General features: G+C 51.4%; 1 protein-coding gene across 1 annotated transcript; it reads right to left on the bottom strand.

The window, feature by feature from the left end:
- Positions 1 to 6,969: 6,969 nt before the first annotated feature.
- On the bottom strand, positions 6,970 to 8,202 carry LOC111922247 (uncharacterized). Its single transcript, XM_086874926.1, has 3 exons — positions 8,151 to 8,202; positions 7,259 to 7,964; positions 6,970 to 7,174 (listed from the first exon to the last, which is right to left on the bottom strand). The coding sequence occupies exons 1-3, from the start codon at positions 8,200 to 8,202 to the stop codon at positions 6,970 to 6,972; spliced, it is 963 nt and encodes a 320-aa protein (XP_086731052.1).
- Between the last annotated feature and the right edge of the window lie 6,619 nt (positions 8,203 to 14,821).

Here is a 14,821-nt window from a genome sequence, read left to right as displayed (position 1 = left end):
GAGCAATGAGTGATCCCAAAAATCCTGCAATTCCCAAAAATCCCAGGTGTTATATCCCCCTGTACCCAAAATCACCGCCTACGTAACTGAAACTGCCCTGAAATGTCCAAATCTGAGCCCAAAAGTGACCCCAGTTTTTGACCATCCCGTTTCTCCCGGTTTATTCCCATCATTCCCACTTTCCCCGTTGTTCCCATTGTTATAAATGCAAAGGCAATTTCGGGTTAAATAAAAGAGAAATTTAATATCAAACAATAATAAATTTGAACAACGAGAAAAAAACACAATAAAATAAGCAGCACAGCGCTGGGTGTACAGGGTCTATACACAAGGTATAGGTGTTCCCAAATCCACACCTGAGAGTCCCTTGGCCTGGGTTTTTATAGGAAGTTTATGTCCCGAGGCCAAATTCCAAGCAGGCACCCTTCGCTAAAAGGTTCTTGATTGTTCGAAGAATAGATTTCCTGGCACCGGAGAATAGAGTCAATAGACGCTGGGCAGAGGCTCCTCATATGTAAAGAGGTCCAGGATGTCTTTTTGATATCATTTTGGTCCGGGCCATTAGGGTGGAGTGGTGGGACCCATCCCGGAGCCGATGGCTTATCTCGGCTGGCTCCTCTTCCTTTGTCTAGTTTTTTCCACTTCTCCAACACAGGTGGGCAGGGCGGAGGTGCTCAGGTCCGGCGATATCTCGTCCAGGCCCGTTCTTTTGTTCGTTCGATGGCCCGTGTCCTGCCCATTCTTCCTGGGCTGATGTGCCTTGCTTGTGATCGTTATCTGGGTGTTTGGCTGCAATCTGCTGCCTCTCGGAGGAGAATCATGACCAGATCCGGAGAAGGACTTATTCCCATTACATGTTGTATTTTATGCCATTGCAATCACATATATATATATTTTATTTATACCCTTTACGAATTTTTACTCATAGATTAATTTATTACACCATCATTCTTGTTTTTCCCACTTTCTTTGTTTTCCCCCCATTTATCCCCATTTTTCCCCCGTTTATCCCTATTTCTCCCTGTTTTTCCTCTTTTCCCCCCGTTTTTCCCCAGTTTATCCCCAGGTTACTCGTTGCCAGCGGCTCCTACCTCCTACGGCTCTGGCAGCTTTGGCTCCGGGCAGAGCTCCCAGGGCAGCTACAGCCAGAGCTCCTCGTACCCGGTCGACTCCCAGCCCCCCTCTGCTGCCTCTGCCAGGTCGTTAATTAAGCACTAATTAATTATTAATTAGTTATTGATGGGTATCAGTAACCCAGACTCCAGACCAGTAACCCCAGACTGGTTCCCAGTTACTCTCAGTAATGCCAAATGCATTCCCAGTTACCTTGGTAATTCTAGGGATTTTTAGGTGATTTTGGGTGATTTTGGGGTGAATTTTAGGTGCTTTTGATGAATTCCAGGAGATTTTTGGGTGCAAATATTTCCAACAAACTCCACATTCCCGTTCACTCTCCCCCTCCTTTTTTAGCCAACCCCCATCCCTCCCTCCTCTCGTCCCACTTCTAATTCCTCTTTTTTGGGCTGAAATTCACATTTTTGAGCTGGAATCCCCATTTTTTTGGGCTGAAATGCCCATTTTTTATGTTTTTCCCACAGTTACGGCAGCGGCTTTGGCAGTTCCAGCTATGGCCAAGCCCTGAGAAGGGGCCACAGCCAGAAGAGCTACGACCAGCAGTCATCCTACAACCCATCCCCTCCCCTGAGTTACAGCCAGCAGGGCCAGTACAGCTCTGGTGGCTGTGAGTTATGTTCCTAAAAAATTCTGGGATTTTGGGGCAAATTCTGTGGATTGTGGGCAAAATCAGGACTGAAATTGGGGGATTCAGGGTGGAATTTGGGGGTTTGGGATGGGAACAGTCATCCTACAACCCCCCTGAGGTACAATGGTAGAAATTCCTGAGAAAATGAGTGGAATTCCCAAAAAAACACTGTGATTTTGGGAAAACTCAGGAGCGGTTTGGGTGAAATCAGCTGAAATTCGGGAATTTTTGGGTGGAATTTGGGAGTTTTGGATGGGAACAGTTGTCCTACAACACCCCCCGCCCCCCCAAGATAGAGTGGTAGAAATTCCCCAAAAATTGTGGGATTTTGGGAAAAAAATTACCAAATTTGGGGCAGATTCCCTGGGATTCAGGGCAGAATTTGTGGGATTTAGGGGAGAATTCTTGGAATTTGGGGCAGAATCCCTCAGATTTTAGGCAGAATCCCTGGGATTTAGATCAAGATGGGCTGTATTTGGGGCAGAATCCCTGTAATTTGGGACAGAATGCCTGGGATTTGGGGGACAGTCATTGAGATTTGGGATAGGATCACTGGGATTTGGGGCAGAACCCCAGGATTTTGGGCAGGATCCCTGGGAATTGGGGCAGAATTTGGTGCAGAACCCCTTGGATTTGGGGCAGAACCCCTGGGATTTGGGGCAGGATCCCTGGGATTTGGGGCAGGATCCCTGGAATTTGGTGCAGAACCCCTGGGATTTGGGGCAGAACTGTGGGATTTGGGGCAGGACTAGTCACCGCCCCCCCCAGCATTCCCTGATCCCAGATTTTCCATCCCAGTTGGTAGCTATTCCCAGGATGGCTTGGCGCTGAGCTCTGGGGGCTTCCAGGAGCCGGGCGGGACCTTCAGCTCCCGGGGTGGCTTCGTGTGTGGGCGCAGCCGCAGGAACTGCGGGGCCATGGAGTGAGTGCGGGAGCCTCCAAGTGGCTGAGGATGTCGGCAGCCCCCACTGAGGCCATCCCTGCCCAGAGACCCTGGGGGAATGGGCAGACAAGGAGAGCATCTGTGGGGCTGGGAAAGCAGAACTCGGAGGCACCAGCGGCTCCAGGTGGGAAATGGAGTGTGGAATGGGGCTGTGAAAGCTCTGCCTTGGCTGTGCCAAGCAGGACAGACAAGTGTAAGAGACAGTCCGAAGATTCCCTCATCTGTCTCACAACCATCTCAAGGACAGAGGCTGAGACCCTGAATATCACAAAGGACTTGGTTTGGGGATTTGGGCCTAGCTGAGATGGATGTTTGCCAAGTGATTGTTTGCAGGTGGTTGCACGGTACACTGCCCTCGTTCCTGCTGGTGAGCAGAGGCTTGTGCGTGGTAACCTGCGTGGTGGGTTTTCCACAACACATTGCCCTCGTTCCTGTTGGTGAGCAAAGAGTTGCAAGATGTGGTTTGCTCTGTACCTTACACCTGACCCCCGTGCAATGGAATTCATCACAATGATCATCAGTCTCCTCTGGTTTTGGCCCTGCACCCCTCACTTTGCAAAAGACTATAAAATTATACCCCAAACTTACTTTCTTTTGAGATCTCCCCAACCAACAGAAGACTGCGTTGTTGGACGGCTGAGTGGACTTCGACGTTGGTCACTATAATCACCTTACTGTCTGTTCCTTATGCTTTGATTTCTCCTTTCTCTCTCTCTCTATCGCATATTAGTGCTGATGAGCACTCAATAAAGTGTGTTTTGCTGTTTAAGTCCTTGGTTTGCTGATAATCTTTTGTACTCTAAGACCGACTAAAAGACCCACATCACGAATCCCACCTTGCGGATCATGACACCCCCATGTTCCCCTCTCTGTGACACCACAGCTGTGACAGTCCCAGTGTTCCCCTCCTTGTGACCCCACAGCAGTGACTGTCCAAATTTTCTCTTCTCTCTGACACCACAGCATTGACTAATCAATTTTCCTGCTGTTTGTGACACCACAGCAGTGACAGGTCCAGTGTTCCTTTCTCTGTGACACGATAGCAGTGACTCTCCAAATTTCCTCTTGTTTACTTGTTGATCCCTCTCTCTTTCCCTCTCTCTGGAAAAAGGATTAATCTGCAAGTCTCATCTGGCTAGTAAAAGTGTCAAAATCTTGCCCAGGCCTTGGGGATGGTGCTGTGATCTCTGCCAAGGCAGCGACTGGAGCTGTTTGCCATGGAAGATTTTTGGTAGCTGCTCTGGAGGAGTGTGGCCACTGTCTCAGCACTCCACAGCTCAAGAGCTTTCCCTCCCCTTCCTCGGCAGTCTCTGGTGAAAGCCAGCAGCGGCAGAAACTGCAGCCCAGCCAGGAAGCGGCCTGGGCCGGTAGCCCCACTGCACAAGGCTCAGTGAGCCCTGCGAGGGCTTCAGCCTCTGGGAAGGGGCTCCTGTCACTTCACAGTCTCCATCCACCACTGGGAACTGTGGAACTCCGGCCAGGCCTGCACCCCCCGCGTCCTTGTCCGGCCTGGGAGGGAGGAGGCAGAACTGGAGCCCTGTTATGTCTTCAAAAGCCAGAAACCAAAGAGAAAGAGAAATTCCCGGGCTTAAGTTTTAAAGAGTGGTGTTCACAGATTGATGTCACTTTTCAGTGGTCAAAACTACTGTCAGTTCTCGGAAATGGCCTGTGATTTGCCAGGAGAAACAACTCCCATCAGCCTCCAGCAACCTTAAATTCCTTTGCTGTTTCTCTTTTTATCTTAAATGTCAGTCTTTCACACACCACAGCAGTGACAGCCCCAGTGTCCCCCTCTCTGTGACACCAGAGCAGTGACAGCCCCAATCTCCTTCTCTTTGTGACACTACAGCAATCACAGCCCCAGTGTTACCCAGGTTGTGACACCACAGCAATGAGAGCTCCTAATTTCCTTTTTTCTGTGACACCACAGAAGTGAGAGCCCTAATCTCCTTCTCTCTCTGACAACACAGCAGTGACAGCCCCAGTGTTGTCCTCTCTGTGACACCACAGCAGTGACAGTCTCCATTTTCTCCTCTCAGTGACACCCGCTATGAGCAAAGCAGGGAGCACAGTGCCTGTGGAAAAGTAGGCTGCATATCTTTCTCAGTTTCACCTGAGAAAGTGGCCTGGGAAATGATAAGGAGGAATTAAAACAATCCTCAGAGACAGAAGACAGCCTTGCAGGTGCTGTTTGTCAGTTTCTTGTTTTCTTGCAAGAGAAGGTCGAGGGGTGGTGTACCCCACTGACCAATGACAGTGTTGTGTTTGTTCGCTAACCAATAAGAGTTTTACCTTTCTGGACTTTCACGTATTGGTCTACAAAAGAAGATCTGAGGTAATTAAATTCGCTTTCCTTTTCAACTCATAAGAGAGTCTGTGTCGTGCTTCTTGTCATTCCCAATAGCATCGCAGGAACCCACAAAAAATGCATCAAAAATGGGGAACTCCCCTTGAATCCAAGGGATTTTTGGGATTTTTTTTCCCAAAAGCAGCAGGTTTTTCAGGGTGGCAGGGGAGGAGAGACCCCCTCCAAATTCCTTGAGATGACCCCAAGGCACAGTCTGCGAAGGCAGCGGAGGGTGACTAAAAGGGCATTTTATGGAAATTAAGGGAACTTGGGGGGATTTGGCGAATTTTAGGGAATTATTTGATTTTTGGGGGGAACTGGGGGAGGTCTTGATTTTGCGAAGTCTTGCGTTCCAGGGCCAGGCTGCAGGATCATGTCCAGGGAAGCCACAGTTACCAGGAACAGGCATGGGACACCAATGAGATGGGATTCTGCTCAGGAAACCATTTATTCAGCTCAGGAACAAACTCAGATCCAGAGACAGTCCCAAACAGAGGCAGAGAGATGGGGTTTGAGAACCAGGGTGGTGTTCAAGGTCAGGGACCACTGGGAACACAGTGAAAGAAACCCCAGGGGCCCAAACCCAAACAGAAATCCCTGGGCTGCCACCCCACAAGGGGCCCAGGGTGGAGTTTCTTCCTGGGCTCACAGGGCTCATCCTCTGAGGCAGAGGGATGGAATTCCCTCTTGCCCACACCTCTCACTTTAACAATATTCATTTGAAACTAAATCTTTGCATCCCTGGGCAGGGGAATCTCACAGAAAAACTCAGTAATGGCCTCCTGCTCCCTTCACCACCCCAAACTTTGGGTGTCTCATTGCAGACCCCACCCCACCTCCCCAATCCCAACCCATCCCATCCCTGCAGGACATCAAGACCCCCTTCCCAAGCCCTATTTCCCCCATTTCACACCTCCCAATCCCCATCCCAACAATCCTGCCCCACCCAATGCCCATCTCACCCCTCCTGATTTGCATCCCACTTCATCCAATCCGCTTCCAATCCCATTCCACCTGATGCCTTCAGAAGGCTGACCTAGAACAGAGGCTGGACAGAGTTAAGAATAAAGTTTATTAAAAGAATTTAAATACATTATGGGCAGTACAAGAGCCAGGCCAGGGCTACACCCAAGATGGACCAAAAATGGTCACAAAAATGGACAAGCGATCACAAGGTCTCACATTTTCAGAAGTTTAGGTCCATCTGCATATTTGGGTTCATTGTCCAGTTACAGCTTCAGATGAGGAAGTCCCATCCTTCCTGTTTTCTCTCTTCAGTCCACCTTTGTTTATGCTTTTGGGTCTGGAACTTGTAACGACTGTCCTTGGATTCAAGCTAGAAAAGGAATTGTTTTGTCTACCTACTCTGTGAAGAGAGCTCACTAACAGCTAATGTGAAGTTCAAAACTACAAAACAAGACAGTGCAGAATATGAAAAATATGAAAGCTAAAACTTGAGGCATCACACCCTGAGAGGATGTGGAATTGAATAATTTTGGGGTGGGACTGAGTAGCATTCAGAGGCATTGAGTGGTTTTGAGCTTACAGATTGAACCCTCTCATCTCTTTGAGTGACAAGAAATGGAGACAACTACAACAGATACCCCCACAACCCCAAATACTCCCAAGTATCTCCTTGAATACCAGATTACCTTAAAGCACTAGTGAAAAGTGAGGCTTTAGATGCCTTTGACGAATTTGTAGACTTTTACACCAGTTTTGTCTGTTTTAAAGGGATGAAGATGACTCAAGAGATAGAACCAAAATAAAATGACCAGCAACCCAGTGTGTTCCCAACACAGATCACTGGGAACGTGGGTCATGAGGGCTCTGCCCAACGTGGGTCCTTTCATGGGGGATGGAGTTGGGGCAGCGCATGAAGCTCTTCCTGCACTTGGGGCACTCGCAGGGCTTCCCTTACTGGTGCCTCTGTTGGTGCTGGTTCAAGTGAGATCTCTGTGTGAAGCTCTTCCCACACTGGGGACTCTCGTAGGGTCTCTCCTCAGTGTGGATGTGCCGGTGCGTAATGAAGTTGGAGTTGTGCTTGAAGCCCTTCCTGCAGTCGGGGCAGCGGAAGGGCCTCTCATCCGTGTGAATCCGCTGGTGCTGGAGGAGATGGGAGCTGGTCTGAAACCTCTTCCCACACTCAGAACACTCGTAGGGCCTCTCCCCAGTGTGGATGCGCTGGTGGATGGTCAGCTGGTACCTCCATCTGAAGGTTATCCCACATTTCTCACACTCATAGGGAGGTTCCCCTGTGTGGTTCCTCTGGTGGCGGATTAGGCTGGAGCTCCGGCTGAAGCTCTTCCCACATTCCCCACACTCGTAGGGCCTCTCCCTAGTATGGATGCGCTGGTGCCTGACGAGGTGGGAGTTTCGCTTGAAGCCCTCCCCACAGTCAGGGCAGCGGAAGGGCCTCTCATCCGTGTGAATCGGCTGGTGCCTTAGGAGATGGGAGCTGCTGTGAAACCTCTTCCCACACTCAGAACACTCGTAGGGCCTCTCCCCAATGTGGATGATGAGTTTGGAGTTGCAGCTGAAGCCCTTCCCACATTCCCCACACTCATAGGCCCATTCCCCAGTGTGGATCATCTGATGGCGGATCAGGAGTGAGCTCCGGCTGAAGCTCTTCCCACACTCCAAACACTTGTAGGGCTTCTCCCCATCCTGAAGCTGCTCATGGACCACCAGCTCAGAGCCCTGGCTGGATCTCCGGCCGCCTTCCCGGCACAGGGTGGGTCTTTCCTCCTCAGAGCACCCTGGGATGGGTTTGGAGCCCCTCCTCCTGCAGGATCTCTGGGGATTTTCCTCCCCATTGGATTCCTGCACTGTGGAGCTGCTCAAAACAGCCTCCTCTATGAGCTTCTGCTGTGGGGATTTGTCCTCCCTGGTCTCCATCCTCAGCTCCTTGTCTGGGGGAGGAAGGACAAGGAGAGGATGGGATTTATCTTTGTGCCAGAGGGAAGGGGAAGGAGATCCCCCCAGTGCGTCCCTGCCAGGACGGCGTTGGCAGCGGGGTTGTCCTGCAGCCAGGGGCCATGCTGGGCTGGGAGATGGAGCAGGAGAGAGGGGGAAAGGGGCACTGACTTCCTCCTCACCTGCCTGGGTGTCCTGGGACATCTTCCTCTTCCTCACAGCATCTTCCTCCATTGGGCCAACGGTCTGGGAATGAGAAATCCTTGTTTGGGGAGAAATATAGTTCATGAGCACATTGGAATAGGGGGTTCCTCCTGCTCAAGTCCATCTCTAGAAATCACAAGCCTTCCATAAAAACCTCCCAAACACCAAGATTCATCCCCTAAAATACCTCCCAGGAGTTCCCCATCTCTGGTCTCTCCCCTTTGGTGTTCAGGGGTTCCCCCCTGTCCCAGTTGCTGGGGGTCACACTTGTACTGGGGCTTCTCCATTTCCTCAGTCCCTGCCCTCCTCAGGCTGCTGGGAGTGCCAAGAATCTAAAAAGTTCCCGCCTTTTCCATCTTCTCACTAACAGATGCTGGGAACCCCAGTGTCTCCACAAGGGGCATTTGCCGCTCAGCTTTGCAGTCCTTAATTCTTAAATATCTCCCCCGCCCCGCCAAAATCCAACCCAGGGATCCCCCAGGATATCTGGGCTGAGCTCCCTGTCCTGGGTCACCTGTGGGATGGGGGATGATGATCCCATGGTGAGGGGCTGTGAATTCAGGGAGTGCTTGACCTCGTGGTTCCTTCTCCTTTCCCTGATCCTCCTTTGTCACTCCTCTTCCTCCCTCTCCCCCCCTTCCATCCATCCATCCTCCTCCTCCCTAACCCCACCTCCTTCTCCTACTCCCTTCTTCCTATCCCTTCTCTCTTTCCTTCATCTCTCCTCTTCCATCCCTCCTCCTCCTCCCCCAGGAGCAGCGACACCCTCGGTGCCCAGTTCCCAAACCCCTCACAGCCCACGGCAGGAGCGGGGATGGAGCCGGGACAGGTTGGGATGGGCAGCGCGGGGCTCTCCCCTGCTCCCACCCGCTGGGGACGGGGGGAACCCGGCCCAGCGAAAAGCAGAGGGAAACCGGGAAAATTGGAGGCTGCAGATCCAACCTGAGGCTGGCTGGGGACCCTGGCTGGGGACTGCCAGCCCTTGGGGCTCCTCTGGGGAGATGTGGGAGGGGGGAACACAGAGAGGGCTGGGGGATCCCAGGAGTGGCAGCACTGGCAGGGACTGGTTTGGACTGGGATCATCCTGGTAGTGGCTGAGATTGAACTGGCTGTGTACTGACATCAAACTGGGATCATACTGGGAGCAGCTGGGCCCATGCCATGAGAGACTGCAATCACGCTGAGGGAGACTGGAATCATACTGGGATCATACTGGGACGATACTGGCAGTGAGTAGGAGCCTGCAGGGGGCAATTGAGACCAGGCTGGGGGCCAATGTGATACACTGGGAGTGAATGGGATCATGCTGATGCTGACTGGGAGAGTTGAGAGCAAATGGGATCATGCTGGAAGGAACTGGGAATATGCCCTGTGCTCCTAGAACCCCAGGAGCACCCCCAACATGTCCCATAAATGTGCCCCAGACCCTCCAAGATCCCCGAATGTCCACTCAGTGCCTGTTCGGGACCCCCCCAAAGCGTCCCTGGATCCCTGAATGCTCCCGACCCCACGGATTACCCTTCCAGCCACTGCTGGGAATTCATCTCCCATCATCCCACAACACAGTTCTGTGCCCAAACCTCCTGCTGTGCCCCGCGCCCTAAAGAGCCCGGTCAGAGCTCCTCAGGTTCCCCCCAAGTGCTCCCGAGCCGTATACATTCGCCCCGAGCACCTGCAGCCACAGCTCGGACGCAAAAGTTTTATCCAAGTGCCTCCCCACACCGCCAAACGTGCCTTCCGAGCCACTTCCGGGACTACAGCTCCTATCATGCTCCGCGGCGCCCATAGAGCGCTATTCCAGCCAGGACTTCATCTCCCGTCATACCCCGCGCCTCACCGGAATCCATTGGAGCTGTGCCTATAGCTCCCGTGATGCTCCGTGGCCCCATTAAACCGTATTATACCGGCACCTACAACTCCCATCATCCCCCGCGCCCCATAGATTCCCTGTTACAGCCCCCCAAGTCCCCGCCCGGACCCCGAAGGGTCCCCGGATTCCCCTCCCTGACCTCCAAGTGCCCCCCTGGGCCCCCAAGTGCTCTCCCGGACCCCGAATCCTCCCACAGAATCCTTAAGTGCCCCTCCAAGTGCCCACCCGGCTCCCCCAAGTGTCCTCCAGACCCCCAAGTTCTCTCTAAATTCCCTCCCCAGACCCAAAACTGCCCCAAATTCTCCCCAGAAAAGTCTCCATGGACCCCAAAGTGACCCCTTTTACCCTGTCTGAGAAGATTTTAATAATGACAATCAAAGGACTAAAAATAGGACTAATTAGCATAAAGAGGGAGAAATTGTGGTCAATTAATTAATGAAGGGAATTTTGGTATTTAGAAACAAAGACCAATAATGTTTTTAGTTGCGCAAAATGTATCAATTCTTTTATATAAATATAAAAATTAGGTTATAAAAATACAGAATAATATTATTATAAAAAAAAAATATTTTATTGATTAATTGGATTTTAATGATAAGAAAATTTGATAAATGTTCTCAATGTTTTGGGATGTCAGTCCCAGGTGGGCGATGTCAGACATGCTGAGGCTTGGGGTGAGGAGCAGGTTGTCCAAACACGGGCAGCCCACAAGGGTCTCATTCGTCCCCCTGACCAGACCTCCTCAGGAGACATTCAGCATCAGGATCACTTGCGGAATGCTTCTGTCACCTCTTCTCTCCACCAGAAAAGGAAGGAAGGCCCAGCTCTGCCCTAGTGACAGAGCTGCACGGATCCTCCTCTTCTGCGGTGTCCAGTGGGAGCAGTGGCGGTGTGGGCGACCCCTCGGGGCCCCCACCCCAGAGCTGTGCTGCTTAATAAAGGCCTTTTTAAAAGGAGCTGGTCTCCTGGCCTGTTTATCACACATGAAAATGATTTTTCTAGGAAGGGGCTGCTAAGAGCTTCCTCTGTGCTTAGCAAAACCAATAGCTGGCCGGCTCTGAGAATTGACACCCTTTAAAACCATTTAGAAGCTGGATCCGCCTCTGTGAAATCCACATTTTAAAGTCAGGCAAGCCCAGGAAAACTCTAGTTGTTTCCAGCTGTGAAGAGTTAACTGTGTGCTGGTCAGGCCGGCCCTGCTCCAGCCTGACCTTCTCTGCCAGGCCCCGGGAGTGGGTCTGGGCTGGGCCAAGCCCCCTTGTTAAGAATAATTAGAAAATTGTTAGCCATGTTACAGTTACTGGTTGTAAACCCTTTACCTTGTACCCCTGTCCCAAATTGCTGCACCTGGTGTTTCTTGTTCCGTGCTCAGCCAGGCCCTGCCCCCACTGCTCCTAGACTCCCACATGCCAACACTGTACTGCTGCCCCAAGTTGCTGTACCTTGTTCAGTTGGGCCCTGAGGAGGAGGATGACATAAGGACTTTTATGTAAACAAGAGAAACCAGAGACTCATGGGACGCACACAGACTGATAAAAAACCCCGAGACAACGAGCCACACAAAAAGGAAGGAAAAAATACAGTACCATCGAACAAGGAAGACCCAGAGGAGTCCCCTGACATCCCTCCAGAGGCCAACATAACCACGAGGGGACTCAACTAGGATGACATCCTAGACTACGAGGCCAAAAATATGAGTTTTCCTGGGGACTCCTCTGAGGAAGGAAGGCCCAGCTCTGCCCTAGTTGACAGAGCTGCATGGATCCTGCTCTTCTGCGGTGTTCAGTTGTAGTGGTGGTGTGCACTACACCTTGGGCTCCCACCCCAGAGCTGTCCTGTTTAATAAAGGCCTTTTTAAAAGAAGCTGGTCTCCTGGCCCATTCATCACACCCTGACAGCCACTGCTGTCAGCCCGCTGCCCTCGCTCATCTCTGCACAGCACCTGCTGCTCTTCCTGCTGCCCCCTCAGGATCCGCCCGGCCGTCCCTGGGAACACAGAGCCTGTCAGGGCCCCAGTGGCACAGCTCCCTGCTAGCGGCGCTGCCAGCCCTGTGGCCACACGGCCTCCCGCCCCGGCAGGGCTCAGCCCGGGCCCTTGCCGCATCCTGACTCAGCCCAAGGGCACGGCTGCCAGAGGCTGGCAGCAGCCCCGAGGGCAGCCGGGGCTCCAGGGCGCCGGGCCCGGGTGCCGCTGCCGGGGCAGCAGCCGGGGCTGGGGCCGAGCTGCGGTGGGGAGGGGAGGGAGCCCGGGCTTGTGGCTCACCGATGAAGCTGACGGTGTTCAACAGTGTGACAATCTATTCAATCCTTCGCACGCAAGGTGGCTGCAGGCCTGTAATAATCCATGGGCCTGACAGTTTGTTAGTTTTCTCAAGGTTTGCAACCTTTGAAGAAAAAGGATGCCTTTCCTGTTCTCATATAGTGTGTAATCTACTTTCTTCCAGGCTTCCCAACAATCTTCTGTACTTTCAGGCTTGCTCCTTTCTCACACTTACCTGTCTAAGTTTTTGTTTCCTTGAACTATTTCCATTCCTGTTTTCAGAGTAACGGCTCTACACCTTTACCTTTACACATACTTCATGTGTTTGGCTCAGGTGTCAGTGAATGAGACATCATGAGATACAGGAGGTTTCCCCATGTAGGGATTGATTTTCTTGGGGTTTGCAGGCTGTGCAAAGCATCGCTGTGCACTACATCTTCCCTGACTTTGTGCTGTCTCCCCACTAAACAATCTCTTAATACAGTTGGAGTCCCTCTCAGAAAAGGTTAAGAATCATTTCTACAGAGGCTGGGATCATTTCATCTGCATGTTTGTGTTTTGTTGGTAAGTAATGAGTTTTTGTAGCAGCAGCAGAGATATTCTTAGCTGCCTGTGTAGGGGTTGAGGTAGTTTCCCCTGTTTTTTGAATACGCAATTCTGCTGGTCGTTGAATGGGTTTTGTCAGGCAGGTCTGGCCTGTGGTGCAGAAGGACACACACATCCCAGAATCCAAAACTTTCCACACCACCTGTATTGGTTCTGATCAAGGTAAAGTTCACAGCCCTTCCAGTGCTGTGCTTTGCATTGGTACCTAGGTGGGTGTTGAGAACAGACCAATGTTTTGGTTACTGCCTGGCAGTGCTGTCCCTCTGACATTCCTTCCCCCATCAAAGGTGATGGGGTAGCGGGCAAGATCCTGGTAGAGGACACAACCAAGCCAACTGACCCAAATTAGCCAAAGGGATATTCCATACCTTGTGACGACAGCTCAGAGAGCTAAGCTAAGGGAGACAGGAGTAAAGGAGGGGAATTTCTGAGTTTTCAGTGTTTACCTTCCAGAGGAACCATTACGTGTGCTGAAGCCCTTCTTTTCAGAAAATGTCCAAACATCAGGGCTGATGGGAAGTAGACACTGACTTTTTTTATCTTCAGGCCATGCAGGCACAGATCTCTGCTTATTTCTTTATTTTACTATAATAAAAGTGCTTTATCTCACCCTGCTGGCCGTTCTCTGTCTTATCCTCTTCCCTGTCCCAGTGGGAAAGAGAGTGACAGAGGGACAGAGTGGGCACCTGGGACCCAGCCAGGGTTGACCCACTACAGTCATTTTGGCACCTGAATGTGTGGCGATATAAAGTTGGTGAAATGGACTATAGCAGGAACCTCGAGGGGCCGGGCTGGAACAGCAGAGGAGTGCCGGCCTGGAGGGGCAAACAGTTTAGCAATGAGCCCGAAGCTGTGGCAGGAGCAGCATGGGGCTGGGCAGACCCAGAGATGTGGAGCTAAAGGTGGAATAAAAATCCGGATTGGCAGCAGAAACAGCAGGGGATGGGCAGCCCTGGAAGGAGAAAGAAGGTGGAGGGGGAGATTGTTTCGGGTGTCCCCTGGCTGTCATCCATGTAATGCCCTAGCAACAGCAGCAGCTGCTGGGCTCCTGCAAGCAGCCATGAGACGCTCCCTTTCAAAGGTGGTTGGGATCTTGGTTTTCCCCTGAAGCACCCAAGCAGACGGTGAGGATCCCTCCCAGAGTGATCGGGTATTGAAAGGACCCAGTTATATGGCTACACTTGTGAGCAGAGGCTCACCCACACTAAACAGACACAGTGATGGAAAAGTTGTGTAATAGCAGTGGTTCCTCCAGGCAGCAGCAGTCTAATGCCAAAACCTTAACCATTTGTCCTTTGAGCCGTGTCCCCCTGCTGAGAGACAGCCACAACCCCACCACCTGTCCCTCCTCCCCCAGGCATGACTCCCAAATGCTCCTTTCCCTTGGCTGACTCCTTAGTGTGGAATGTAAGAGGTCTCAGCCACATCTTGTTTCTTTATGACCTGTATTTTGCCTCCAGACAACTGCTCCCTTCACAGAGTCTTCCTTCCAGATGGGAAAAAATTCCCTAATGAATCCAAAGCAAAAGAAGGGCCTCTACTTTAAAGTATTGAGATAAAATTAAATGCTAAAAAATAGCTAAAATGCAGAATTAAAAAAAAATAAATTCTTAGCATATAATGGCACAGCTCCTTATCAAATTCAGGGGTCACTAAATTTCTAGCTAAATATGATCTAACTCATTTTCCACATGTACAAGACAGCCAGTCCTGTCCTGCTGGGTCCCAGCAGTGCCTTGCAGTAGTCCTGCATCCATGTCAGGATGCTGGCCAACACAGGGCTGTCCTGGAAACTAAGGCAGCTGACTTGAAGTTTGTGCAGGTACCCAAAGGTCAAGCCCAGCGGTGTTCCCTCAGGATACAGCAGTCCTGAGTGATCTCCCCTTAGGTTGCCCACTCCTTGTGGCACCAGT

Source organism: Cyanistes caeruleus, unplaced genomic scaffold (genome assembly GCF_971803275.1).
Source record: "Cyanistes caeruleus unplaced genomic scaffold, bCyaCae1.hap1.1 HAP1_SUPER_29, whole genome shotgun sequence".
Classification (NCBI taxonomy): Eukaryota; Metazoa; Chordata; class Aves; order Passeriformes; family Paridae; genus Cyanistes; species Cyanistes caeruleus.
This window is presented reverse-complemented; position numbering and strand designations above follow the sequence as displayed.